Below are 27,774 nucleotides of genomic sequence, written 5' to 3'. Positions count from 1 at the left end.
CTCTACATTTGGGAGACCAAAGTCAGATTGGGTGACCGCTTTGCGGAACACCTTCGTTCAGTCCGTAAGCGTGACCCCAAGCTTCCGGTCACCTGTCACTTTAGTTCTCCGTTTCACTCCCACTCTGACCTCGGTCTCCTACACTGTTCCAATGAAGCTCAATGTAAGCTCGAGGAACAGCACCTCATCTTTCAATTAGGCACTTTACAGCCTTCCAGGCTCAACATTGAGTTCAACAATTTCAGATCATAACCTGTACCCCCATTTTTTTCAGACAGCAGCTGTTGATGATTCTGCTGTTCCCATTTACATCTCCTCTAGGCCCCATCTTTTGTTTCTTTACTTGTGCCCTATTGCTATCTCCTTTTGCCTCACACAATCTTCCCTTTTATCTTTTAATCTCTCCTGCCTTCCATCCTATCCCTCCCCACCCCCTTTCCCTGCCTCCGTACTTGCTTAGAACCTGTTATATCTCGAACTTTTTCCAGTTCTGACAAAAGGTCATCGACCTGAAATGTTAACTCTGTTTCTCTCTCCACAGATGCTGCCTGACCTGCTGAGTATGTCCAGCATTTTCTGTTTGTATTTCAGATTTCCAGCATCCGCAGTAATCCCCTCCTGAGAGGGTACTTGCAGTTATGTTTTTGTGCTGGAGGAGTGGTGGCACTGAATTATCCCAGTGCCACTCTCACTGGTCCAGTTCAAAATAGACCCCATGCTGGATACGGTTCCGTAAGTGCGTCTACAATTTGTTAGGCACTTGTTGATTCAGTTGATTCTCCACAGAGCATGCGTATTCTCAGAGACAAAATCACTTGTGGCTGCTCGGGATTAGTGCGGTTAAGTGGCAGGGTTCACTGTTAGTTACAGTGCCTTGGAGGGAGAACAATGAGCGAGCCGCAGCTGAACATTCTGTACGAGGGGATGTTATGGCCCACTCTTGTCCACTCGGAAGAAAGTCTGAGGTACGCCCGGGAGGAATTCCAGGTTCGGGACGACGATGTTTTCAATGTCACTTACCCCAAATCAGGTGGGTCTGGGTGCGGGACATAACGAACCACTTCCAGCTAACTGCCAACTTGCTACAAGTAGACTGAAATTGTATTATTTCCAATACGCAATCGTTAACGGCATAAACGTGCCCCCTTTTTTCCGTCTATAGGTTTCGGTACAATCGCGAATTCTGAAGTGCAAACTCGGAAGTAAAACCCTTTTGCAGTCGCGTTGCTGACAAGTCCCTAAAACCCTATGAAGTCTTGAGGCTAATTGTGTGAGAAAAGGGGAAGGAAAGTACACATTGCCCGGATTATCCCCGCTTTCCCGGTGTTTTGAATACCCCTGTACGTGGCTTGTCGCACCCTTGAGGAAATGACGGCCCTTTGCTTGGCCCACGTTATCCCACAGTTGAGATCAGGAACTGGAAACGGGCTACATCCTACAGTTTAATCAAATGTCGAAAGCCTGCCATGTTTTTAATTTGGAACAATATGCCATATACTCATGATGTGTCCGTAGCTAGAGTTGCACGATCTCCTGGCTGTTTGCTTTTGATTTGTAAGGAGTCACACAACACCAGGTTATAGTCCAACAGCTTTATTTGAAATCACAAGCTTTCGGAGCGCTGCTCCTTCGTCAGGTGAAGTGGAGAAATGCACATAGGCACAGCTTATATAGTCAGAGAATAATGTCAGATGTTTACAGGTAATCTTGCCAACTGCCATTTATCACATTACCTGTAAACATCTGACATTATTCTCTGACTATATAAGCTGTGCCCTATGTGCATTTCTCCACTTCACCCGATGAAGGAGCAGCGCTCCGAAAGCTTGTGATTTCAAATAAAGCTGTTGGACTATAACCTGGTGTTGTGTGACTTCTCACATTTGTCCACCCCAGTCCAACTCTGGCATCTCCACACTTTGATTTATTTGAATATTGCAGCATTTTTGTTGACTGATCAGTTACTCAAACTAGCTTGTATCTATCTGTACATCCAATGACACTTGTCCCACTGTCGGTACAGGGGCCAAAGGTCTATAATGCAAAACTGATTGGTTTCTTTGCTTCCCTCCATTCCCATATTTGTTCTTCTCTCGGAAGAGATATTTTCAAGTTGAGGTATTGATAGAAGCGGCCCACCATGTCTGTGCCGGCTCTCTGAAACAGTCCCATGCCCCTGCTCTTTCCCCATAGCCCTGATTCCCCCCCTTTTTTATGTATATATCGAATTCCCTTTTGAAAGTTACTATTGCATCTGCTTCCATCACCCTTTCAGGCAGTGCAACAACAACAACTTGTATTTATATAGCGCCTTTTAATGTAGTAAAACGCCCCAAGGCGCTTCACAGGAGGGTTAGAAGACAAAAATTTGGCACCGAGCCACATAAGAAGAAATTAGGGCAGGTGACCAAAAGCTTGGTCAAAGAGGGAGGTTTTAAGGAGAGTCTTAAAGGAGGAAAGAGGTGGAGAGGTTTGGGGAGGGAATTCCAGAGCTTAGGGCCCAGGCGACAGGAGGCACGGCCACCAAAGGTTGAGCGATCATAGTCAGGGATGCTCAAGAAGCCAGAATTAGAGGAGCGCAGAGATCTCGGGGGGGGGGGGGGGGCGGTTGTGGGGCTGGAGGAGATTACAGAGATAGGGAGGGGCGAGGCCATGGAGGAATTTGAAAACAAGGATGAGAATTTTGAAATCGAGGTGTTGCTTAACCGGGAGCCAATGTAGGTCAGCGAGCACAGTGGTGATGGGTAAACGGGACTTGGTGCGAGTTCGGACACGGGCAGCCCAGTTTTGGATGACCTCAAGTTTACGTAGGGTAGAATGTGTGAGGCCAGCTAGGAGTGCGTTGGAATGGTCAAATCAAGAGTAACAAAGGCATGGATGAGGGTTTCAGCAGCGAATGAGCTGAGACGGGGGCAGAGACGGGCGATGTTATGGAGGTGGAAATAGGTGGTCTTAGTTATGCCGTGGCTATGTGGTCGGAAGCTCATTTCAGGGTCAAATATGACACCAAGGTTGTGAACAGTGTGATTCAGCCTCAAACAGATCCTAGGGAGAGGGATGGAGTCAGTGGCTAGGGAACGGAGTTTGTGGCAGGGACCGAAGACATTGGCTTCGGTCTTCCCAATATTTACTTGGAGAAAATTTCTGCTCATCCAGTACTGGATGTCGGACAAGCAGTCTGACAGTTGAGAGACCGTGGAGGGGTTGAGAGAAGTGGTGGTGAGGTAGAGCTGGGTGTCGTCAGCATACATGTGGAAACTGACGCTATGTTTTTGGATGACGTCGCCGAGGGGCAGCATGTAGATGAGAAATAGGAGGGGGGCCAAGGATAGATCCTTGGGGGACATCAGAGGTAACGATGCGGGAGTGGGAAGAGAAGCCATTGCAGGTGATTTTCTGGCTATGATTAGATAGGTAAGAATGGAACCAGGCGACTGCAGTTCCACCCAGCTGGACAACGGTGGGGAGGCGTTGGAGGAGGATGGAGTGGTCAACCGTGTCAAAGGCTGCAGACAGGTCGAGAAGGACGCGGAGAGATAGTTTACCTTCATCACAGTCACAAAGGATGACATTGATGAGAGCCGTTTCGGTACTGTGGCAAGGGCGGAAACCAGATTGGAGGGATTCAGACATGGAATTCCGGGAAAGGTGGGCACGGATTTGGGAGGCAACAACACGTTCAAGGACTTTGGAGCGGAAAGGGAGGTTGGAGATGGGGCGGTAGTTTTCAAGGACAGAGAAGTCAAGGGCTGTTTTTTTTTTGAGAGGGATGATGACTGCAGATTTGAAGAAGAGATGGACAGTACCTGAGGAGAGTGAACCATTAACAATGTCAGCTGACATGGGAGCCAGAAAAGGTGGTCAGCAGTTTGGTGGGAATAGGGTCGAGGGAGCAGGAAGTGGGTCTCATGGACAAGATGAGCATGGAGAGGTCAAGAGGGGAGATTGGAGAGAAACTGGAGAAAGATGCGAGTTCAGGGCTAGGGCAGGGGGGGACCTTAGAGGAGGTTTGGCCCGGTGGGCTAGGTGAAAGAAGGGACGTGGCAGAGGCAGCTGATCGGATGGTCTCAATCTTAGAGACAAAATGTGGAGGAGACAGGTGAAAGGAGTTTAAGAAGATGGTTAGCAGTAGAGAATAGATGCCGGGGGTTATCTTTGCATTCCAGTGGAACAAGGTGAGATACTCAAAGGAGGAGAAAGTGCCAGAGGAGTAGGGGGACAGACCAAGGTGTGATCTGATGATGAGAGCCACACCGCCACCATGGCGGTCTGGGCGGGTCAAGTGGTGGAAGGCATAGCTAGGCAGGGAGGCTTCATTTAAGGGTAAGGTATCATCACCCCTCAGCCAAGTTTCCATCAGGGCCATGATGTCGATGCAATCATCCATGATAAACTCATGGATGGCAAGGGCCTTGTTCACAGGTGAATGGACATTCTGCAGGGAGCTGCGGAGAGAGTCGGTGATGGCTGATCCACTGTCAACATCCACAGGGTCAGCGCTTGGAGGGGTGAGTTGGACGGGAGAAGATTGGCAAGATTAGCCCCCTGCGGGCGCGCTAGGTGAGAAGGTCGGTGAGGGAGTAGGATGGGACAGTTGGGGTTGCTACTTGTGAGGAGGCAACGATGAGTGCCACGGTGGGCCCTTCGGAGGAAGACAAGAGAGGCACAGAGGGAAGCTGTAGGCTTATCTAAGAGGGAGTCAAGCCTGGGACAGCGGCAGGAGAGTAGGAAGGTCAAAGAGTAATGAAGGGTTGGGGTAGGGATTTGGGAGGGCAGAGTATTCGAGAGAGGAATCATAGAAAAATTACAACACAGAAGAGGCCATTCGGCCCATCACGTCCATGCCGGTGTGAAAATACTCGGTCCATAGCCCTGTAGGTTACGACTCTTCAAGTGCACATACAAGTACTTTTTTAATGTGATGAGGGATTCTGCCTCTACCACCCTTTCGGCCAGTGAGTTCCAGACTCCCACCACCCTCTGGGTGAAATTTTTTTCCCTCATCTCCCCTCTAATCCTTCTACCAACTACTTTAAACCTATGCCCCCTGGTTCTTGACCCCTCTGCTAAGGGAAATAGGTCTGTCCTATCCACTCTATCTAGGCCCCTCATAATTTTATACATCTCAATTAAATCTCCCCTCAGCCTTCTCTGTTCCAAGGAAAACAACCCCAGGCTATCCAATCTTTCTTCATAGCTACATTTTTCCAGTCCTGGCAACATCACATCCTTCCTGTAATGTGGTGACCAGAACTGCACGCAATACAATACGCAAGCTGTGGCCTAACCAGTGTTGTATACAGTTCTAGCATAACTTCCCTGCTCTTATATTCTATGCCTCGGCTAATAAAGGAAAGCATCCTGTCTGCCTTTTTAACCATTTTATCGACCTGTCCTGCTACCTTTAAGGATCTGTGGACACACACTCCAAGGTCCCTCTGTTCCTCTACATCTCTCAGTATCCTCCCATTAATTGTGTATTCCCTTGCCTTGTTGCCCCTCCCAAATGCATTACCTCACACTTTTCCGGATTAAATTCCATTTGCCACTTTTCTGCCCAACTGACCAGTTCATCGATATCTTCCTGCAGTCTAAAGCTTTCCTCCTCACTGTCAACCACACGGACAATTTTTGTATCATCTGCAAATTTCTTTATCATGCCCCTCACATTTAAGTCGAAATCATGAATATATACTACAAAAAGTAAGGTACTGAGCCCTGTGGAACTCCACTGGAAACAGCCTTCCAGTTGCAAAAACACCCGTCGACCATTACCCTCTGCTTCCTGCCACTGAGCCAATTTGCCACTCTCCCTTGGATCCCATGGGTTTTACTTTTTTGATCAGCCTGCCATGTGGGACCTTGTCAAAAGCTTTGCTAAAATCCATGTAGACTACATCAAATGCACTGCCCTCATCGACCCTCCTTGTTACCTCCTCAAAGAATTCATTCAAGTTAGTCAGACACAACCTTCCCTTAACAACCATGCTGACTGTCCTTGATTAATCTGTGTCTTTCTAAATGAAGGTTTATACTGTCCCTCAGAATTGATTCCAGTAATTTGCCCACCACTGAGGTTAAACTAACTGGCCTGTAATTGCTCGGTTTATCCCTTCCTCCCTTTTTAAACAATGGTGCAACGTTAGCAGTTCTCCAATCCTCTGGCACCACTCCTGTAGCCAGGGAGGATTGGAAAATGATGGTTAGAGCCTCCGCAATTTCCTCCTGTAATGAAATCTGTTTGTTCTTGCCTGTATTCGTTTTGCACTCATGTATATTACCCTCCCCCACAGGTGTATAGTTTCACTTCCTCTTTCCTGACTAACCTGTATGACTCATTCCTGCGAGCCAGTCAGTGTGTTGAGATGTTAGCTCTGATCTTAGTGATTAAAAGCCAACTTGTTAAAGTCTATAACTTCTAGTTTTGTGGTTATTGAAGGCACCTCACCTCCCTTGCTTCTTTTAATAGGCTCAGATATATTTCATCCGGCCTTGGCGATTTATCTACTGTCAAGAATGCTAAACCCCTTAATACTTCCTCTCTTACTATGTTTATCCCATCCAATATTTCACTATCTTCCTCCTTAACTTCAATGTCGGTATCATCCCCCTCTTTTGTGAATACAGCTGCAAAGTATTCATTAAGTACCTTACCCACATCCTCCGACTCCACACATAGATCACCATTTTGGTCCCTGATAGGCCCTACTCTTTCCTTAGTTATCCTCTTGCTCTTTATGTAATTACTAGCTGGAGTGCCCGGCGGTGCTGAGGCTTTTTCGAGGGCATGTTGTTGTTGGAAGAGAGAGAGAGCGCGCGACTGGGGGGGAAGAGAGACAGCGACTGGGGGGAGGGAGAAGGGGGAGGAAGGGGAGTCCCCGAGCCCTGCCCCCCGATCCCCCGCCCCACGATCTCCCGATCCCCCGCCCCGCGATCTCCCGATGTCCCGCCCCGCGATCTCCCGATGTGCTGCCCCGCGATCTCCCGATGTGCCGCCCCGCGATCTCCCGCCCCCCGATGTCCCGTCCCCCGATGTCCCGCCCCCCCCGATGTCCCGCCCCCGCGATCTCCCGATGTCCCCGCCTGAGCCGGCTTCAAGACCAGAGAGACGCCGCTGCGCAACCTACCGCGTGAGGCCCGGCCGGACTCAAGTCGCGCTCCGGGCAGAAGATGACGCGGACGCTGACTCCCGCCCCGCCCGCCTTTACTAAGGTGGCAGCGGTGGCGACGCTCGGCTCAGACCCGCCCCCTCCAGCCTTCACAAAGATCGCGACGGGAGGCGCCTAGCTCGGGCGTGGCTGGTCAACAGACGCCCAGGCTTTGAGGCCTGGAAAAACGGTGAAAGGTAGGAAAATTATAGAGGTTAGACAAAAGATTTACAAATTAATTAACTTTTTTAAAAAACAATTTGTCTTTTAAAAGCAACTTTTTTTTTGCTGGAAATGTAGATTTGAAAAGAAACACGCAGAAAGCGGGAAAAAGAAAGGAAAAGTTTGGAATCAAGATGGCGGCGACTCACCTCGGTTCAGAACGATAAGGCCCGCCCACACAGGCACCGATTGGTGGACCATCAGGTCACCGAAGCGTAGGATTGGTCAATCGTCCCGTCACTCGACCGTAGGAGGGCCCGGCCGCACGCGCCAGGAACCCGCCGTACGATTGGTCGACCTCGACGTCACTCGATACTAATGAGCGGATAATGAGCGGAATGTTGAACGTTTTTTGGATACCGCGGGCGCAATTTTTGTCCGGCCGAAATGTAAATACGCTTAGGACGGTTCTGGAATCGTCAGCTTTCTTTCGACGTAACGCACGTGTAGGTACGCTCTATAACTTTCGAGTTAATTCAATACAGACAGACACAGACGGAATGACAGACAGACAGATGTATCCTTTTATATATATATATAAGATAAAAGATCTTTGGGTTTTCTTTGATTCTACTTGCCAGTATTTTTTCATGCCCTCTAGAGATAAAAGGCAGCATGACGACAGGAGTGGTCAGGGAGGGATAGAGAGAGAAAAGGAAAAGGGGGAGAAAAACGTGGGAATAGAAGTGAACGGCTTGGGTCCGGAGCAGCAGCCAAAGTGTGCACGCGAATGGACACAGGAAAAAACTCAAATTACATAGAATTTTATCTGTAGAGGGCATGGACCAGGGCGTTGCGGAGGGAGCGGTCCCTACGGAATGCTGAAAGGGGAGGGGAGGGGAAGGTGCGTTTGGTGGCGGAAATGGTGGAGGATGATCCGTTGAATGTGGAGGCTGGTGGGGTGAAAAGTTAGGACAAGGGGAACCCTGTCGTGGTTCTGGAAGGGAGGGGATGGGGTGAGAGCAGAAGTGCGGGAAATAGAACGGACACAGTCGAGGGCCGTGTCAACCACGGTAGAGGGGAATCCTCGGTTGAGGAAAAAGGAAGACATATCAGAAGCATTAGTATGGAAGGTGGCATCGTCAGAACAGAGACGGAGAAACTGGGAGAATGGAATAGAGTTCTTACAGGAAGCGGGGTGGGAGGAAGTGTAGTCCAGGTAGCTGTGAGAGTCAGTGGGCTTATAGTGGATGTTTGTCGATAGCCTATCCACAGAAATGGAGACAGAGAAGTCAAGGGAGGGAAGGGAAGAGTTGGAGATGGACCATGTGAAGGTGAGGGAAGGGTGGAAATTGGAAGCAAAGTGAATGAAATTCTCTAGTTCAGGTTAACTTGTAGTTGGGGCTAAAATGCACCAACTGATGGAGCCAGGGGAACTTGAACAGTGGGAGCGAGGAGCTGTGGGAGAGAAAGGGCAAAGGATGGCAGGAGATTCCTGTGGATAGAAGTGAAGAGCTCCAGAGACCCTTACGGAACTGCCATCTTTTTCAAATTCCAGATCATAACAACTTGTTGAGTAAAAAAAATTCTCAACTCCCCCCTGGTTCTTTTGTCAATTACCCTAAATCTGTGCCCTCTGGTTACTGACCCTCCCGTCAGTGGAAACAGTTTCTCCCTATCTATTCTATCAAAACCCCTCATAATTTTGAACACTTATTAAATCTCCCCATTCCCTTCATTGCTTCAAGGAGAATAATCCCAGCTTCTCTAGTCTCTCCACGTAACTCATCCCTAGTACCATTCTGACACATCTCCTCTGCAGCCTCTCCAAGGCTTTTACAGTATTGATCAGGAGCAGTTGATTTCTATCTCCCCCTGCACAGTGACACTGAAGGTGATTCAGCCAACCTGCCACACACCCGGGACTGAACGTGGAACCGCACACAGCATAGTAGTTACCAAACTGAGCTATTAGAAAAGGACATTTTCCCACAGCTCTAAAATTAGTGCTATCATGTAAATCAAATTACTCCGGGACTTGGCGGATGGCACAAAGCTATTAATGTTGCGAACTCCCTGGAAATATCGAAATTACTTTTATATTGTTCTTCAGCTACCAGCCCCTACAGCCGGTGCCACATTAACCTTTTGTTTTTCATTGGGTCATCTTGAACCCCACTGAGGCTGGTAAATGCGCTACTGCAGCAGGAGCATGTCTTGGTGGTCATGTCATGACATATCATCACACGTGAACATCTCCATTATTGATGTGATGTCATGACCCACAACTTAGCTGTTCTTATTAGCATTCTGCTGATACGCTTTGTGATTTTGGGTAGTAACCTCTTCTATGCTGCTTCCAGCATTACTAAATATAAGTTTAAAACATGTTTTTTTTGCCACTGCTGGGTTGCAATGTAGAAGCAGCTTTAGACTGCGTACATGGAGTTTTGCTTCACTGGACATGGAGAAAGTATGTCATGCTTTTCTTCAGGCAAACAAATGATGGGGAAGAGCCACGATGCAGCAGATTATACATGGTGTGTGAAAGGAACAGGCTTGAGCTGAATGACCTTTTCTCATTTCATGTTTTCTTATGTGAAACAATGTGAGGACACCTTTTTTTGTCCAGCTAACTTGTGTCATTTATATAAACAGGTACTACCTGGATGCAAGAAATAGTGCCTTTAATATTCAGCAATGGAGATCTGACACCAGTACAGACTATCCCAAACTGGCAGCGTGTACCATGGTTGGAGCAAATAAGTGGTAAAACCCTGCTGGAAAACAGACCATCACCCCGGCTTATTACAACACATCTTCCTTACCTTCTCATGCCAAAGTCCTTCTATTCATCAAAAGCAAAAGTGAAGTATTATTTTTCTTTCTAATTTGGCAGAGGGAGGGGAACCAGAAAATAGCAGAAAGGAGCAGAAATGAGATCAGAGGACAGAGAGATATAAACAACAGTAAAATTAGAAATATCCCAAAAATTGCAGGGGAGGAAAATAGCAAAGTGACGAAGGAGGTACTAAATTGTATGTACGTCAATATCCGTAGTGTAACTACAGTAATAAGGTTGGTGAGCTGCAGGCATAAATTGCTACATGGGATTATGACATGGTTGCATTAACAGAGACATGGTTCAAACAAGGCCAGGAATGGGTTCTTAATATTCCTGGTTGCCATGTATTCAGGAATGATAGAGAAAGAGGGGGCATGGCAGTATTGATTGAGGATGATGTTACAGTTCTGAATAGAAAAGATGTACTAAATGGTTCTAGAACTGAATCTATTTAGCTTGAGTTGAGGAACAGAGGGGAAGCTGTTACATTGTTAGGAGTTATTTTTATAGAGCTCCAAACAGTGAGAAGGAGATAGATAAGCAAATTTGTCAGCAAGTTTCAAAGGAATGTAACAAAAATAGAGTAGCAATATTAGGAGACTTTGAAAGCCCTAATATAGACTGGGAAAAACATAGTGCTAATGGTAGGTAAGGAGAGGAATTTCTGATATGGGCACAGGAGAACTTTCTCAATCAATATGTCTCCAATCCAACAAGGTAGGAAGCAGTGTGGGATCTGGTTCTGGGAAATGAAGTAGGACAAGTGGAATGTGTTACAGTAGGAGATCATCTAGCTAACAGTGACCACAACATAATTTGGTTTAGAGTAATTATGGAAAGAGACCAGAAGATATCAAAGGTAAAAATGCTCAACTGGGGAAGAGCTAATGTCAGTGATTTAAGAAGGGACCGAGCGCAGGTAGACTGGAAAAGGCAAGTAGTAATGGAGCAATGGAGGACATTCAGGGAAGAGATGGTTCAGGTACAAACTAGGCATATTCCTTTGATGGGAAAAGGCAGAGCATCCATGACAAAGGAAATAAAAGTTAAAATAAAATAGAAAAAGGAGGCTTATGACAAATATCAGGAGCAAGATTCAGTTAATAACCAGAAAGATTATGGAAAATATAGGAGGGAATTGAAAAAGTTAATACTGGAAGCAAAGAGAGGTTACAAGAAAAGATTAGCGGGCAACATTAAATTGAACCCTAAAACATTTTAGAAACATATAAAGTGTAAGCGGTTAGCTAGGGAAAAGGTTGGGCCTATTAAGGACCCAAAGGGAAATCTTCATGTAGAGGCGGAGGAGATGGCTAAAGTATTAAATGAGTACTTTGCATCTGTATTCACAAAGGAAGCTATTAGAGGAGAGGGAAGTTATGGACAGGATAGTAATAGATAGGAAGATGTACTAAAAAGATCAGCATTACTGAAAGTTGGTAAGTCACCTGTTCCAGATGGAATGCATCCTAGGTAACTGAAAGAAGCAAAGGTAAAAATAGCAGTGGCATTGGTCATAATCTTTCAGTCCTCATTGGGTCCAGGAGTAGTGCCAGAGGACTGGAGGGTTGCTACTGTTATACCACTATTCAGGAGAGGGATAAACCAGGAAACTACAGGCTGGTCAGCCGAACATCGGTGGTAGGGAAGTTATTGGAAACCATTATCAGGGACAAAATAAACTTTCATTTGGAAAGGCATGGGTTAATCAAGGAGAGTCAGCATGGATTTGTTAAAGGCAAATTTGTGTCTGACTAACTTGATTCAATTCTTTCGGGTAACAGAGAAGGCTGATCAAGGTAGTGCAATAGATGTGTACATATGGACTTTCGGAAGGCATTCGACAAAGTGCCACACAGGAGGCTTATTAAGAAGATGGAAGACCATGGAATTAAGGGGAAAGCGGCGGTATGGATACGAAATTAGCTCAGTGACAGGAAGCAAAGGGTGGTGATGGATGGATGTTTTTCAGACTGAGAGGTGGTTTGCAGCAGTGTTCCCCAAGGGTCAGTTTTGGGTTCATTACTCTTCAGTTTTTAAACTACCTAGACTCGGGTGTAGGGAGCAGCATTATAAAGTTTGCAGATTATCTGAAACTTGGCAAAGTAGTAGATAGTGATGAGGATAGTTATAGGCTTCAGGATGACATAAACAGGATGGTGAAATGAGCAGAAGCAATGTTCCCTGTAATTTTTTTTGGGTGCTGCTTGCCATGCACCATTATATTAAGGAATTAACTGAAGCCCTGTATTGCTACACGCTCTGCTTCATACATTCCAGCAAGAACTAGCAGCAGTGCAGTCAAGGAAATGGGACCGTGATGGATTCATTGTCTAATTCTTCCAGTCAGCTCTGCAGTTGTACATTTTCTTTTCAGACATATTTAAAATCATAGCACTTCTATTTGTGCTCCTTTTTGCTGTGCACTGTGTGATTTGTTTGGCTTTGGGAAAACAAACGCTTATTATCTGCACAATGAAAGGATGATGAGCTGCAAGATAAAGTAACAAGTAAATCGATTTTGTTAAGTTCTGGAGTGCTAGTAGTGGATGTGTTTTGCTGCTACATTTGTTCCTTGCGTCTCATAAACTTGTCTGTGCTGGTTGTGGATGTGCTGTACCATAATAAGTTATCTCCAAGTTAAAGTAGCGCTACTGGATGGCTGTACAGCCTCCTGTGAAACTGCAGGGATACAGAAGCGGAACTAACCCTGAAGGATCTGTATCAGTGCCAGGAGTCTCTGGCACTGTAGACACTGTGAGCTCAGTGCTATGATGTGACATCCACTGTTACTTGTGTAGGGCTTTTGTGAGGGCACAAAACTGTCACTGACACAAAAGACAAGTACCCTGTACTGTAGTTGCATCTGTGCAACTCCAATTATGCGAGTGGTGGAAGCTATCTAATAGTGATACTCAATTGTCTGTGTGAGTAAGAGGAGTGATTATATTATGAAGTTTCAGAATCCCTCCATCATGGTTGCTATAACTGCTTTCCAATATGTTAAAGGGGAACGGTAGCATAGTGGTAATGTTACTGGGCTAGTAATCCAGAGGCCTGGACTAATGATCCAGAGATGTGAGTTCAAATTCCACCACTGAATTTAAATAAACATCTGGAATAAAAAGCTGGTATCAGTATCGGATTGTCATAAATACCCATCTGGTTCACTAATGTCCTTTAGGGAAGGAAATCTGCCATCCTTACCTGGTCTGGCCTATATTTGACTCCAGCAATGTGGTTGACTCTTAACTGCCCTCTGAAATAGCCTAGCAAGCCACTCAGTTGTAACAAACTGGTACAAAACACAATAATAAGAATAAAACCAGACAGACCACTTGGCACCGGCTACGAACACGGCATACCCAGCCCAGTCGACCCTGCAAAGTCCTCCTCACCAACATCTGGGAACTTGTGCCAAAATTGGGAGAGCTGTCCCACAGATTAGTCAAGCAACAGCCTGACCTAGTCATACTCCCAAACTCCTCCATCACTATCCTGTCCCACCAGGGGTGGCGATACAGTCGGGAAGGAGTGGCCCTGGGAGTCCTCAACATTGACTCTGGACCTCATGAAGTCTCAGGTCAAGCATGGGTAAGGAAACCTCCTGCTGATTACCACCTACTGCCCTCCCTCAGCTGATGAATCAGTACTCCTCCATGTTGGACACCACTTGCACTGAGAGTAGCAAGGGCACAGAATGTACTCTGGGTGGGGGACTTCAATGTCCACCACCAACAGTGGCTCGGTAGCACCACTACTGAAGGACATAGCTGCCAGTCTGGGCTTGAGACAACCAACACGAGGGGGAAAACCTACTTGACCTCGTCCTCACCAATTTACCTGTCGCAGATGCATCTGTCCATGACAGTATTGGTAGCAGTGACCACCGCACAGTCATTGTGGAGATGAAGTCCCGTCTTCACACTGAGGACACCCTCCATCGTATTGTGTGGCACTACCACTGTGCTAAATGGGATAGATTCAGAACAGATCCAGCAGCTCAAAACTGGGCATCCATGAGGGGCTGTGGGCCATCAGCAGCAGCACGATTGTATTCCACTACAATCCGTAACCTCATGGCCCGGCATATCCCTCACTCTACCATTACCATCAAGCCAGGGGACCAACCCTGGTTCAATAAGGAGTGTAGAAGAGCATGCCAGGAGCAGCACCAGGTGTACCTAAAAATGAGGTGCCAACCTGGGAAAGCTGCAACACAGGACTACATGCATGTTAAAAAGCGGAAGCAGCATGCTATAGACAGGGCTAAGTGATCCCACAATCAACAGATCAGATCAAAGCTCTGCAGTCCTGCCATATCCAGTCGTGAATGGTGGTGGACCATTAAACAACTAACGGGAGGAGGAGGCTCCATGAATAACCCATCCTCAATGATGGTGGAGCCCAGCACGTGATTGCAAAAGACAAGGCTGAAGCGTTTGCAATCATCTTCAGCCAGAAGTACCGAGTGGATGATCCCTATCAGCCTCCTCCTGAGGTCCCCACCATCACAGAAGCCAGTCTTCAGCCAATTCGATTCACTCCACGTGATATCAAGAAACGGCTGAGTGCACTGGATACAGCAAAGGCTATGGGCCCCAACAACATCCCAGCTGCAGTGTTGAAGACTTGTGCTCCAGAACTAGCTGCGCCTCTAGCCAAGCTGTTCCAGTACAGCTACAACCCTGGCATCTATCCGACAATGTGGAAAACTACCCAGGTGTGTTCTGTCCACAAAAAGCAGGACAAATCCAATCCGGCCAATTACTGCCCCATCAGTCGACTCTCAATCATCAGCAAAGTGATGGAAGGTGTCATCGACAGTGCTATCAAGTGGCATTTACTCACCAATAACTTGCTCACTGATGCCCAGTTTGAGTTCCGCAAGACCACTCGGCTCCCGACCTCATTACAGCCTTGGTCCAAACCTGGACAAAGGAGCTGAATTCCAGAGATGAGGTGAAAGTGACTGCCCTTGACATCAAGGCAGCATTTGACCGAGTGTGGCATCAAGGAGCCCTAGTAAAACTGAAGTCAATGGGAATCGGGGGGGAAACTCTCCACTGGCTGGAGTCATACCTAGCACAAAGGAAGATGGTTGTGGTGGTTGAAGGTCAATCATCACAGCCCCAGGACATTGCTTCAGGAGTTCCTCAGGGCAGTGTCCTAGGCCCAACCATCTTCAGCTGCTTCATCAATGACCTTCCCTCCAACATAAGGTCAGAAATGGGGATGTTCGCTGATGACTACAGTGTTCAGTGCCAATCACAACTCCTCAGATAATGAAGCAGTCCATGCCCACATGCAACAAGACCTGGACGACGTTCAGGCTTGGGCTGATAAGTGGCAGGTAACATTCGCACCACAAAAGTGCCAGGCAATGACTATCTCCAACAAGCGAGAGTCTAACCACCGCCCCTTGACATTCAATGGCATTACCATTGCCGAATCCCCCACCATCAACATCCTGGGGGGTCACCATTGACCAGAAACTTAACTGGACTAGCCATATAAATACTGTGGCAACAAGAACAGGTCAGAGGCTAATTATTCTGCAGCGAGTGTCTCAGCTCCTGACTTCCCCAAAGCCTTTCCACCATCTACAAGGCATAAGTAAGGAGTGTGATGGAATACTCTCCACTTGCCTGGATGAGTGCAGCTCCAACAACACTCAAGAAGCTCGACACCATCAAGGACAAAGCAGCCTGCTTAATTGGCACCCCATCCAACACCTTAAACATTCACTCCCTCCACCACCGGCGTACCGTGGCTGCAGTGCGTATCATCTACAAGATGCACTGCAGTAACTTGCCAAGGCTTCTTCAGCAGCACCTCCCAAACCCACGACCTCTACCACCTAGAAGGACAAGGGCAGCAGGCGCATGGGAACACCACCACCTGCAAGTTCCCCTCCAAATCACACACCATCCTGACTTAGAAGTATATCGCCGATCCTTCATCGTCGCTGGCTCAAAATCCTGGAACTCCCTCCCTAACAGCACTGTGGGAGTACCTTCACCACACGGACTGCAGTGGTTCAAGAAGGCGGCTCACCACCACCTTCTCAAGGGCAATTAGGGATGGGCAATAAATGCTGGCCTTGTCAGTGACGCCCACATCCCAGGAACGAATAAAAACATTTTTTTTAAAGTGGTATTAGTGCATCTTGGAGTCTTGATCCCAATAGCTCCATAGCAGCAGTAGCAGATACTCCCTCTGTGCCTATGGTCTGCTCAACTGAGGTGTCTACTGCAGATGTCACTAGTATTGCCACATATTCCATGGCATATTGCAGTGCAGTCAACCATTGCTCTATCACATGGAAAATAACAGTACATATGAATGTGTGGCTTGTCCAAACTACCCAGCCACGTTCCAGTATCATGCAAGGAGCAAGTAACTCTGAAATACAGGCTTGCTGCTATAACGGTTTCCATTTCAAAAGCAGACCCATTAACAGTTAGGGTTAGACCTCAACCCTGTGCCAACTGGCCCCTCATCAATCACCTTCCACCAATGCATCACATCAGAATCAATATCTCCTGCAGTGTCTGTGTGTGTGTATATACAGGAGGTGCTCTTTGGGTGTAGATGGTGGTTGACTGGTCTTGATTTATAAAGGCAGCAAGACAGTACACAAGCACACTTATCCATTTGGGTACTGCATTGTCATTGCACACATGTCTATGTGGGCATGCTCATGTAACCTATTGTGCAAATCCTGATTGATATGCTACTTCCAAGTTCTTTCTGGTATTCCCTCCATGGTTAACATTTAAAAAAATATTTCTTCTCAGGATGCGGGCAACCCTGCTACAGCTGCATTTTTCTGCCCATCCTTAGTTGTCCTGGGAAGGTGGTAGTGGGCCTTCTGAACCACTGCAGTCCCTGGGGTGGTGGTGCTGCCACAATGATGTTGGGTTATTCAGGTCTGCGCCCAGCGTCGGCGATTATGTCCAAGTCAGGATGGTGTGTGACTTGGAGGGGAATCTGGAGCTGATGGTGTTTCCACGACATTACTTATCTTGGCAGTAGAGGTTTCAGGGCTGGGAGGTGCTGTAAAAATGTGCTTGGCAAGATCCTGCCAGGAATCCCGTGGATAGTACATACTGTAGCCATACTGCATTGGTAATAGATGGATGGATATTTACTTAATTGGCACCCTTACCACTTAAGCAAATTGCTTTATCCTGGATGATGTTGAGCTTCTTGAGTGTTGTAGCTGCACCCATCCAGGTGAGCAGTGAATGTTCCATAGAACTCCTGATTTGAGCCTTGGTGGCGAGACATTGAGGGGTTAGCTACTTAGTGTCGTGCTCAGCCTTTGCCTGCTCTTATAACCAGTGTTGATATGGCTGATCCAATTAAGCTTCTGATCAATGGTGACCCTCACCCCCTCCCCACCAAGGATGTTGAATGGGGAACTCAGCAATGGTGGTGCCACTGAAGGTCAAGGGAACATGGTTGGACCTTTTTTTGTTGGAGATGGTCATTACCTGGCACTTGTCGACCGAAGGCTAACATGGGCTGCTTTATTATTGGAGCTGTGAATGAAGCTGAACACTGTAGAATCATCTGCCAACAACCCATTCCTGATCTTATGACAGAGGGAAGGTCATTGATGAAGCAGCTGCAGATGATTGGGCTGAGGAGCTCTGGCAGCAATGTCATGGGACTACTCTGATGGGCCTTCGACCACCACAATCATTTCTCTGTATACATGTATATGGTATGATTCCAGATGCTAGAGAGTTTTCCCACTGACCTCAGTTTTGCTGGGGCTCCTTGGTGACATACGTGATGGGAAGCTGCCTTGATATTGAGAGCAGCTACTCTCTCACCTCCTCTCTGGCATTCATCTTTTGCATCCATATCTGGATCAAGTCTACAATTGAGTTCTGGAGCCAGCCACATGCTTCCATTGGAACACAGTGAGCATGAACAAGCAGTTTATTGGTGAGTAGGAATCACTTGATGACAGTATTGAGGATTTCTCACTTTGCTAATAACTGTGAGGAGGCTGACTGGGTTAGATTTGTCCTGCTTTTTGTGGCTAGGGGATACCTTGGAGGTTTTCCATATTGTCAGCTAGATACCAGTGTCATAGCTGCACTGGAATGACTTGGCTAGCGAGACAGCTAGTTCTGCTGTGCAGGTCTTCAACACTACTGGATGTTGTCAGCAGCCGTGACTTTCGCTGTGTCACATGAAGTGAGCCAAATGGTATCTATGATGGTGGGGACTTCAGGAGGAGGCTGAGTGGGAACATCCACCATCCTTTCTTCGTGCAGCATGCGCACCTTCAGGTCGGGGTGGAGGGTCCACCAACTACGTGTTGTAATTTTTATTATGTGAGTTTTACGTTTTATAAATGAAAACACAATGGCATTTGAAACAGAGTGATTTGGCCCAGTTGCTCTCCCATCATGTCATGGATAATGTAATTTGCATAGCCTTGCTATTTTTTCTGCTAATGCCTTGTTACATTCTTGTTCAGCATTTTGTACTTGTGTATTTTAGAAATGTAGCTTTTTCTTCATGCTCGTGTGTTCTGTACGGATACTTTACAGCAACATCTTGCTTTTGAGCTGCACTTTAAACTGTGTAAGTTCTTCTGGAGCTATCTGTTAGGCGCACTTGCTTAAATGAGAGCTCCTCTTCTCCCTTCCGCTCTACATCACAGATTAGCACAACTTTTGTTAGTAGAAAGATGCATTTTCAGAGTTGGCTGAGTGCAACTCTCCACACCACAAATACGCGGCTAAAGTATTTACAGCACATATGCTACTTGGAATGAGTGATGTTTGGCTTATGTCTGGAATTGAGGAAATACCAGGGTAATCTGGGAACAGATTCTGAAGGCTATTTACCCAAGCATCCACCCACTACCCAACATTCGCTGGAAGAGAGAAACAACTCCAATACAAAGGAACAGTACATGCAATAGGAGCATGTTAGCAAGGCATGATCCAATTGTTGCCCTGGCCCAATTGATCTCTAATAACTTAAAAACTAACGCAATTGTTTAAACTTGAAATCTTTTGATCTTTTGATCACCATGCTAAGAAACCCATGTTGTTCCTATCTTATTGATCACCATGCTAAGAAGCTCAAATGTTGTGGGCAATGTTGCATATATTACCCATCCTTAGTTGCCCTGAGAAGGTTGTGGTGCGGCTTCTAGCAACTGTTTTTACAACTGAGTGGCTTGCTTGGCCATTTCAGAAGCATTAAGAGTCAACTACAAAGTGTAGGACTGGAGTCACATGAGCCAAACTCAATAGGAGTGGCAGATTCCCTTCCCTGAAGGACATTAATGAACCAATTGGGTTTTTGTGACAACTGGCAGTTTTCATGCTCACTTTTTTCTTTTCTGGTGCCAGCTCACAAATTACCAGCTCAAGTGAATTAACTTCACAACTTGCAATGGTTGAACACATGGCCTTGGGTTGCTACTAGTCTAGTGCCATAATTACGACACTACCATGCCCATTCTCTACCTAAATTGTAATTAAATCAAAATGTACAATGATTTTAAACTATGTAAATTCTTGAAAATTGAATATATTAAAGTGATTGTGTTTTTATTGTGTATTGTTATCTATTTGTATTTTACTTTTTGCATTATTTTGCAGGTTGTTTATGTGGCCCGAAATCCAAAGGATGCGCTTGTTTCTTCCTTTCACTATCACAATATGGCCACATTCTTAGAGAACCCAGGCACCTTTGAGGAGTTCATTCATAAGTTCCTGGAAGGAAAGGGTAATTCTCTCTACCCATTAATTCATTCAGTCATATTTGACAGGAGGACAAATTCCCCATTTTTCTTTTAGTTGAGATACTCAACAGATTTGGTGGCCTGTCATCATTTCTTTTAAGTCTGGTCACATTTTAACAGCTAATATCCGAGTACAAAATGATTGTCTATAAATACAAGCTGTGCTATTTCCAGATAATGTGTAGTGAAACAAAATTCAGTTCAAACAGCATGTTTCAATTACAGCAATCCATCTTCATTCACCACCTTTATTGTGCTGGACAAGTGATGTACTTATTTCTTTGACGGTTGGGTGATTTTGGAAAAATGTTCTCTAGTTTGTTATCCTCCTATAGTGTGAGCTAGAGTTGAAGTTCTTAAGTGGTTTGAGTGCTTTGTGACAACAAACTTTTATTTTAGTTAATGTAGCAAATGATCTGTCCTGGGACCCCAGCTGTTCACAATATATATAAATGATCTGGATCAGGGAATTGGATGCAATATTTCCAAATTCGCTGACGACACTAAACTAGGAGGAGGGGTGGGCTCTGATGAGGATGTCAGGAGGCTACAGTGCGATTTGGACAGGTTGGGGGAATGGGCGGATACGTGGCAGATGCACTATAATGTGGATAAATGCGAGGTTATCCACTTTGGGGGTAAAAACAGGAGGGTAGATTATTATCTAAATGGCAATAGATTGGGAGATGGGGAAGTGCAGAGGGACCTGGGTGTTCTTGTGCACCAGTCACTGAAGGAGAGCATGCAGGTGCAACAGGCGATTAAGAAGGCAAATGGTATGTTGGCCTTCATATCAAGGGGGTTCGAGTATAGGAATAGGGATACCTTACTACAGCTGTACAAGGTGCTGGTGAGACCGCATCTGGAGTATTGTGTACAGTTTTGGTCGCCCCATCTGCGGAAGGATGTTCTTGCCATGGAAAGAGTGCAACGGCGATTCACCAGGCTGATACCTGGAATGGCGGGAATGACCTACGAAGAGAGATTAAATAGTTTGGGCTTGTACTCACTGGAGTTTAGAAGATTGAGAGGGGATCTCATCGAAACATATAAAATTATGGCAGGCCTGGACAGGCTGAATTCAGAGAGAATGTTTCCAATGGCAGGGGAGCACAGAACCAGGGGCCACAGTCTAAAAATAGCGGGCAAATCATTTAAAACAGAGATGAGGAAGAATTTCTTCACTCAAAGAGTGGTGAGCCTGTGGAATTCCCTGCCACAGAGGGCTGTGAAGGCTAATTCAATAAATATTTTCAAGAGAGAATTGGATATATTTCTGAAGGCTAAGGGGATTAAGGGTTACGGAGAAAAGGCGGAGACGGGGTACTGAACTGGTAAGATCAGCTATGATCTCAGACGAAGATCAGCCATGATCTCATTGAATGGCGGAGCAGGCTCGAAGGGCCGAATGGCCTACTCCTGTTCCTATCTCTATGTTTCTATTGCGGAGAACAGCAATATTTTGTATGTGTCTGACAACATTTATGAAATGATCTATTTTTTTTCTCCTCAAACAGTAATGTTTGGTTCCTGGTTTGACCATATCAAGAGTTGGTGGCCTGTAAAGGATCAGGATAACTTTTTGTTTCTAACTTATGAAGAGATGTTGCAGGTATGTGAACATTTTGTTTTGTTTCCTTTTAGTGCCTTCACTACTACAGCTTGCCATTCTCTCTAGCTAGGAGGGGAGGACAGTCTGCCCTTTAACTGTCCAACATCTGTTTTAATAGTACGATAGCAAAATACTGCAGATGCTGGAAATCCGAAATAACAACAGAAAATGCTGGAAAAACTCAGCAGGCCAGGCTGTTTTAATAGAATAGGACTGTTCCTGAGTTTTAAAGATTGAGTGCTCTGCACCACAAAACTGTTGACTAAGGGTATCTGAATCCAAATAACTGTTAGAATTGAGGTTCAAACTCGGGTCTTGTGCTGGAAGTCCAATTCTATTACTGAAGCTGGTCCATTCGATCTCTAATTGCACAGCATCATTATAATAAGACTCGTGAGTTTTGGCTCTTCTGTCACTTAATTTACTCTTTAATGCAACCTACATTTTATTTAATATGTCACATGCTTGGTTCTCTATAACTATTATAGGTGAAGTTGTGTAAACCCCTTTTTTATCAATGTTTCACATTAAATTGTAAAATCGGACTCTTCCTTTAAATTGGGCTTTGCATTGAACAACAACATCCATTGCTAAACAGAGCACTGACCTATATACAAAAAGATAAATGACTGCAGTGGAGACAAATGTGTGTTGTATTATAGTTTCATATTGTCATATCATCATTTTTATATTACAGACCTTGAAAGCCACATGTTGGGATGATGTATGGGCTTCATGGTATAATGCATAATGATATAGTCTCCAATCAGATAAACTCTTGATTTTTGACTAAATTGTCCTTGCAGCCCAGAGAGATTTGACCAGTTTGCTTAGATTCAAGATTTTGATAAATGGAAGACTGTAATCCACAATCTTATATTTTAGCATCAACAGTTACAGCTTTCTGCTGAATAGCCTCAGTGAATCCCATTGGTGTTAGCATGAAAAGCAGAGATGACGACTGTTGTGTGATGCCCCAAATTAAACCCACTGATATGGATTCCTGCTGAGTGTGCACTTTAACACATCAAATCTCATTTGATAAAGGAAGAGCTTAGACATGAAACAGGTCCATTATTCATTCCACTCCATATACTTTAGTATAGGCTCATGATCTAGTGAGGCAATTCACTCACAACTTTATACTCTCTGAAGTCTCACAGCAAGAATGTAAACTCTTACACTGAAGAGGAGTCATATCCTCAGACTAGACTACAAGATCTTTGTGCTATTATTGTCTGTGCTTGATGCTCTTACAGGAGGAAACGCTCTTCCCCTTTTGTTTTGGTATTAATTGTTAAATGATTCCAGGGCTTTTACCTCCACTTTAAATGAAGAACTTCGGACATCAGTCCTGCTTTTAAACCTGTGTCGTCTTGACCCATTGTAATTGTTTAGTTTCAAGCAGGGTTCCAGATTTACCTCTTCTATACTGTTTACTATCTAATATACCATAAGTTACCTCCGTCATCTCTTTTAAGACCAAAAAGCCCAAGTTTCTCCAGTCTTTCCTCTTAACTAAGTTCTCCAATGCAAAATATTAACCTCATGGCTCTTTGAACTGCCTCTAGTGCTTGAATATCTCTCTCAAGTGAGTGCCAATTTGCAGGCAGCTTTCTGCTGTGGGTCTGTGCTCACTAGGAAATGCTTTCAACTTGCCTCAGTTCATATAGGAACATTCTAGAGCAGAGAGGAGAGAACATGTTCAAATAACAACAGAAAATGCTGGAAACACTCAGTAGGTCAGGCAGCAGAGAGAAACAGAGTTAACGTTTCAGGTCGATGATCCTTCGTCAGAACTGGAAAAAGTTAGAGAAGTAACAGATTTTTAAGCAAGTGTGGGGCAGGGAAAGGGAGGAGGGGGAGGAAAGAACAAAGGGAAGGTCTGTGATAGGCTGGAAGGCAGGAGAGATTAAGAGACAAAAGGGATGATGGTGCGAGGCAAAAGGAGATGGTAATGGGACAAGTTAAGAAACAAAAGATGACTCAAGATGAGGTGTAAATGGCAGAATCATCAACAGCTGCCATGTGAGAGGAAAAAAATGGGAAAAAATAAATTTAAAAAAGATAGGGGCCGAGGTTATAGTCTGAAATTGTTGAACTCGATGTTGAGTCCAGAAGGCTGTAAAGTGCCTAATTGAAAGATGAGGTGCTGTTCCTCGAGCTTATGTTGAGCTTCGTTGGAACAGTGCAAGAGGCCGAGGACGGAGAGATCAGAGTGGGAGTGGAGCGGAGAACATGTTCATCCTCTTTGAGGGCTAGATTCAGGCTAAGGTGTGAGCTGAAAGGACAATAGGGCTAATTTGCTCTGAGCTTACACTTATTACAGGTGCAGGGCAGGTCCAGTGATGTACCTTGGGGGGAGCCACAGCGCAGTAGTGGGGGCAGAGACCTGATGTAATGTATCACTGCTCCTGGGGAATGCTGATTTCACATACACTGCATAGAGGAAAATCCTGTCAACCCACTGCACCATCCAGTTCCCAAAAGAAACTTTCTTTTAATGCAGTTTATCCTCCACAAAACTTTCTCCTACCTTCTTTCCCAAACTGATTGCACATTAACTTTAACAAGTTGTTTCTGTCACTGTAGTGTAGACTGTCTCTTAAATTATTGAGAATTTTACACAGGAGCTGGGGAATATCTCATGATTTCAAAATATTTCAAATATGAACACTGTCTGTAATTTTTATTTCGGCCTCCTCACTGCACAAAATGAGGGGCCTATCCAATGTGGAGCAGAAGAACATGAAAACTGTTCTGAAGATACTTATTTTTCACTCATCTTTTTGAATCCAGAAATGCACTGTTTTATATTTGTTTTATTATTTAAATGGTGGTGTTCCTGGGGATTTCTTAAATAATATCTCTTTTCTTGCAAAATGTAATTTCAAGAAAAAATCCTAGATTTTGAAATGTGGCCAACTTGAGAAGGATAAAAGAATTGGAGCTGTTTACTCATCTGTGTCTTGTTCACATGCTGCTTGTACTACAGATAAATTCCATTCACATATTTGAACTCCATTATTATGTGAATATAATGGAATATAGTACAGCAAATAGTAGCTCTTTCTTGGTTCTAATTATTTCTCTTTACAATGAACATTTGGAAAATATTTAATCTTCATACAAGCTGTAATCAAAGCGAATGTGCTGTGTAGTTGACTGGCAATGATCATGCGAGAAATTTTAAAGGAGTGAAAAAAAATCATTTTCAGGATATGCGAGGTGTTTTGGTGAAACTAGGGGAGTTTCTGGGAAAGCAGCTCAGTGACGACGCGATTGAGGCAATTGTGAACGAAAGCAAATTCAACAACATGAAGCAAAACAAAATGTCCAACTACAGCTTTGTACCCAAGGAACTGATGGATCAAAAGAAAACCAACTTTTTAAGAAAAGGTAACTTGGAAAAGATTCCTTTTATATACCTCAAGGCTTTTTTAAGCTGGTGTTGCTACATGTACAATCTCTTAGTGCATTAATTTGCGGAGCTTAATGCACTAAGTTTTATGTACTCAAATGTCTGCTACTTCTCCTTTCCCTCCAGTTACTGAGAAAATGGTGGGTGATTTTTTCCCCCCCCAAAACCATAGTGTTTCAATTGGATCACTTTTAATTTTGTTGTTATATATGGTCGGTTTCCTTGACTGGACATTCAGGATTGGTTGGTTGTTTTCTAACTCTTTAATTTTTTAAGCCACTGTCCTTGCTTTTGATTTGTACATTCCCATCTCCTCAATTCTGATTTGCTGCTGTTTTACTTTGAGCCAAACCGGAAGTAAGCATTAGATGCAAGACTTTCAGTATAGTTTGGATGTTTGTAAAAGCCTTTGAAAATAAATCAGTGTCAGCCATGGCTCAGTGGATGGCACTCTCACCTCCTGAGTCAGAAGGTTGTGGGTTCAAGTCCCACTCGAGACTTGAACACAAGTTCTAGTACTGAGGGAAAGCTGCACTGTCGGAGGGGCAGTCTTTCAGATACAACCTTAAACTGAGGCCCTGTCAGCCCTCTTAGCTGGAGGCTCCCACGGCACTATTTTGAAGAGCTAGGGTGTTCTCCTCAGTGTGCTGGCCAATATTTATCCCTCAACCAACATCTCTTTTTAAAAAAAAAAAACAGATTATCTGGTCATTATCACATTGCCGTTTATGGGAGTTTGCTGTGCACAAATTCATTGCTACATTTTCTATATTACAACAGTAACTACACTTCATAAGTACTTCATTGGTTGTAAAGTGCTTTGGGACATACTGAGGTCATGAAAGACGCTATATACATGCAAGTTCTTTCTCCAGTAGTCTAATAGCTTAATTTTTTTTAAGCTGTTGTAGTAAATAGGATACACTTTGTTACAGGCATCGCTGGAGACTGGAAGACCCATTTCACCACAGCCCAGACTGAACATTTTAATTCAGTGTATGCCCAAAGAATGAAAGGATTGAATTTCACATTTTATGAAGACTGAAGGCGTAAGAATTGAAAGTCCAGAACTGTAGACTTCATAAAATATATAATTGGCTTTATATCAATGCCACTAAATCCTGATCCAGTTTGCTAAGAAATATAGTGTTTATATGCTGCCTATTATTCCTCACTCCGGTGGAGAGATGTGCTAAGTGGAAGCTTGTACAGGGCAAACCAGCCTGGCCAAATGCCACAGCTATTGCCGGAGCAGGCTCGAGGGGCCAAGTGGCCTACTCCTGCTCCTATTTCTTATGTTCTAATTGTGCAAGTGTATGTGAAATTGCCTTTTGCTACATTTAATGATTATATAATAGTAGGACAAATTGAATTTAATCTCAAATTAAAATGAATCTAATCCAGTGATCAACAATGTAACTTCTAATTTCAAACAAATCTATTTTAAATTAGCTTTATTACTTTGTGTTCTCATTTACTGTTTTATCTGTAAATGATGCCTCTATAACTAAAAGCAAGAAAAATAAAGCAACATTTCTTCTGTATTACCAGCAGATAATATAATATGGATGCCCATGCTTTGCAATTTAAGCTAATTACAGGTAGTTTAACAAAACTGAAAGTAGATGTGCTATAACTAAGTACTTAAAAATCACAATTATTTGAGTATTCAGTTGATATAATGTCTACTTGGGTGGCACAGTGGGTTGGACACTGACTTTTTAACTCTGGGACCTGAGTTTCGACTGATGGGATGAAATCTGCTGCCTACTTTGTAATGTGTAATGAATTGCCTTATGCGAAATGTGTTTGGCCAGTCTCCAGCCAGCTCCTAGTGGACACAAGGCTCACAGCATAAAACAGCCTCTAATTTGACATCCTCACTCAAGAATGCACAGGAAAGGCAAGTGTGGGAAATGCAAAATGTTACACTGGCGCAGTAGGGAAATTTAAACTGAAGTGTTATACGTGGGTCAATAAATGTGCGTTTTAAGTATATAATGAATGGGATTTCATTAGAATAGCAAGATTAATGGAATCTGAATGTAATAGAAGACATGTCACTTTCATTATCCAGACACTGTTAAATCCACAACTGCTGCTTTGGGCAGTTGACAATTTCCTGGAGAATACAAGTTGAATCTTGCCTATCTGTGGTGTGGCCTGCTCCACTTTCCTAGTTATTGCACCTCATGTAGTGAGTGTAACCATAGAAATTACAGCACATAAAATAATCATTTGATCCATTGGCCCTGATATTTACTGTGCCGCGTGTTCAAGGGGGAGGAGTTATGGGCGGAAAACCCAGAAGTACGGGATTCCCAAACGTCTTTTACATTTTTTCCACAGGAAAATGGGGGGGAATGGTGGATGGGGGGGGAGGCAAGATAGTGGGCGGGGGGGTGAGATGGTCAATGATTGCACGGGGAGGGGGAAAGAGGAGCAGACAGATCGGAGGGGGAGGAGCAGACAGATGGCGCGGGGGGGGGGGGCGGTGCGAGACGGTGGTCGGGGGACGAGATGGCCAGAGGGTTTACGGGTTAGCTTGTTGGGCCTGGAGGAAGCACTCCTGTTCCTCCTGGGCCACAAGCAGTGTTGTAATTCCCACATTACAACAGTGACTACACTCCAAAAAGTACTTAATTGGCTGTAAAGCGCTTTGAGATGTCCGGTGGTCGTGAAAGGCGCTATATAAATGGAAGTCTTTTTTAAAGGCACTTACCTTACAGAGCCAGCTCTTTGCGCTTCCTTTTACCTGCCAGGTTTCCAGAGGCCAGGGAAGCACAGCCGACATTAATTAAAAAT

At 44.8% G+C, this 27,774-nt stretch overlaps 2 protein-coding genes across 3 annotated transcripts in view; one reads left to right on the top strand and one right to left on the bottom strand.

Annotated features, from left to right (window-relative positions):
* LOC147102977 (uncharacterized) overlaps positions 1 to 27,774 on the bottom strand; it is a 128,174-nt gene that overhangs the window by 68,694 nt on the left and 31,706 nt on the right. The gene's annotated exons all lie outside the window — the stretch shown is intronic.
* Positions 3 to 26,513, top strand: LOC147102978 (sulfotransferase 2B1-like). 2 transcript variants are annotated; one of them, XM_085963984.1, is made up of 6 exons: positions 3 to 1,030; positions 9,969 to 10,177; positions 19,794 to 19,920; positions 21,454 to 21,548; positions 24,767 to 24,947; positions 25,905 to 26,513. In XM_085963984.1, exons 1-6 carry the CDS (start codon positions 889 to 891, stop codon positions 26,012 to 26,014), a joined length of 864 nt encoding a protein of 287 aa, XP_085820110.1. In that variant the 5' UTR covers positions 3 to 888; the 3' UTR covers positions 26,015 to 26,513. The 2 variants fall into 2 exon arrangements, with proteins under 2 accessions (XP_085820110.1, XP_085820111.1); XM_085963985.1 differs by lacking the exon at positions 3 to 1,030 and adding an exon at positions 8,676 to 9,850.

Source organism: Somniosus microcephalus, chromosome 21 (genome assembly GCF_052327205.1).
Source record: "Somniosus microcephalus isolate GS21.2 chromosome 21, FLI_Smic_1.0, whole genome shotgun sequence".
Taxonomy (NCBI): Eukaryota; Metazoa; Chordata; class Chondrichthyes; order Squaliformes; family Somniosidae; genus Somniosus; species Somniosus microcephalus.
The sequence above is the reverse complement of the archived record's forward strand: the minus strand, read 5'-3'. Positions and strand labels throughout refer to the sequence as shown.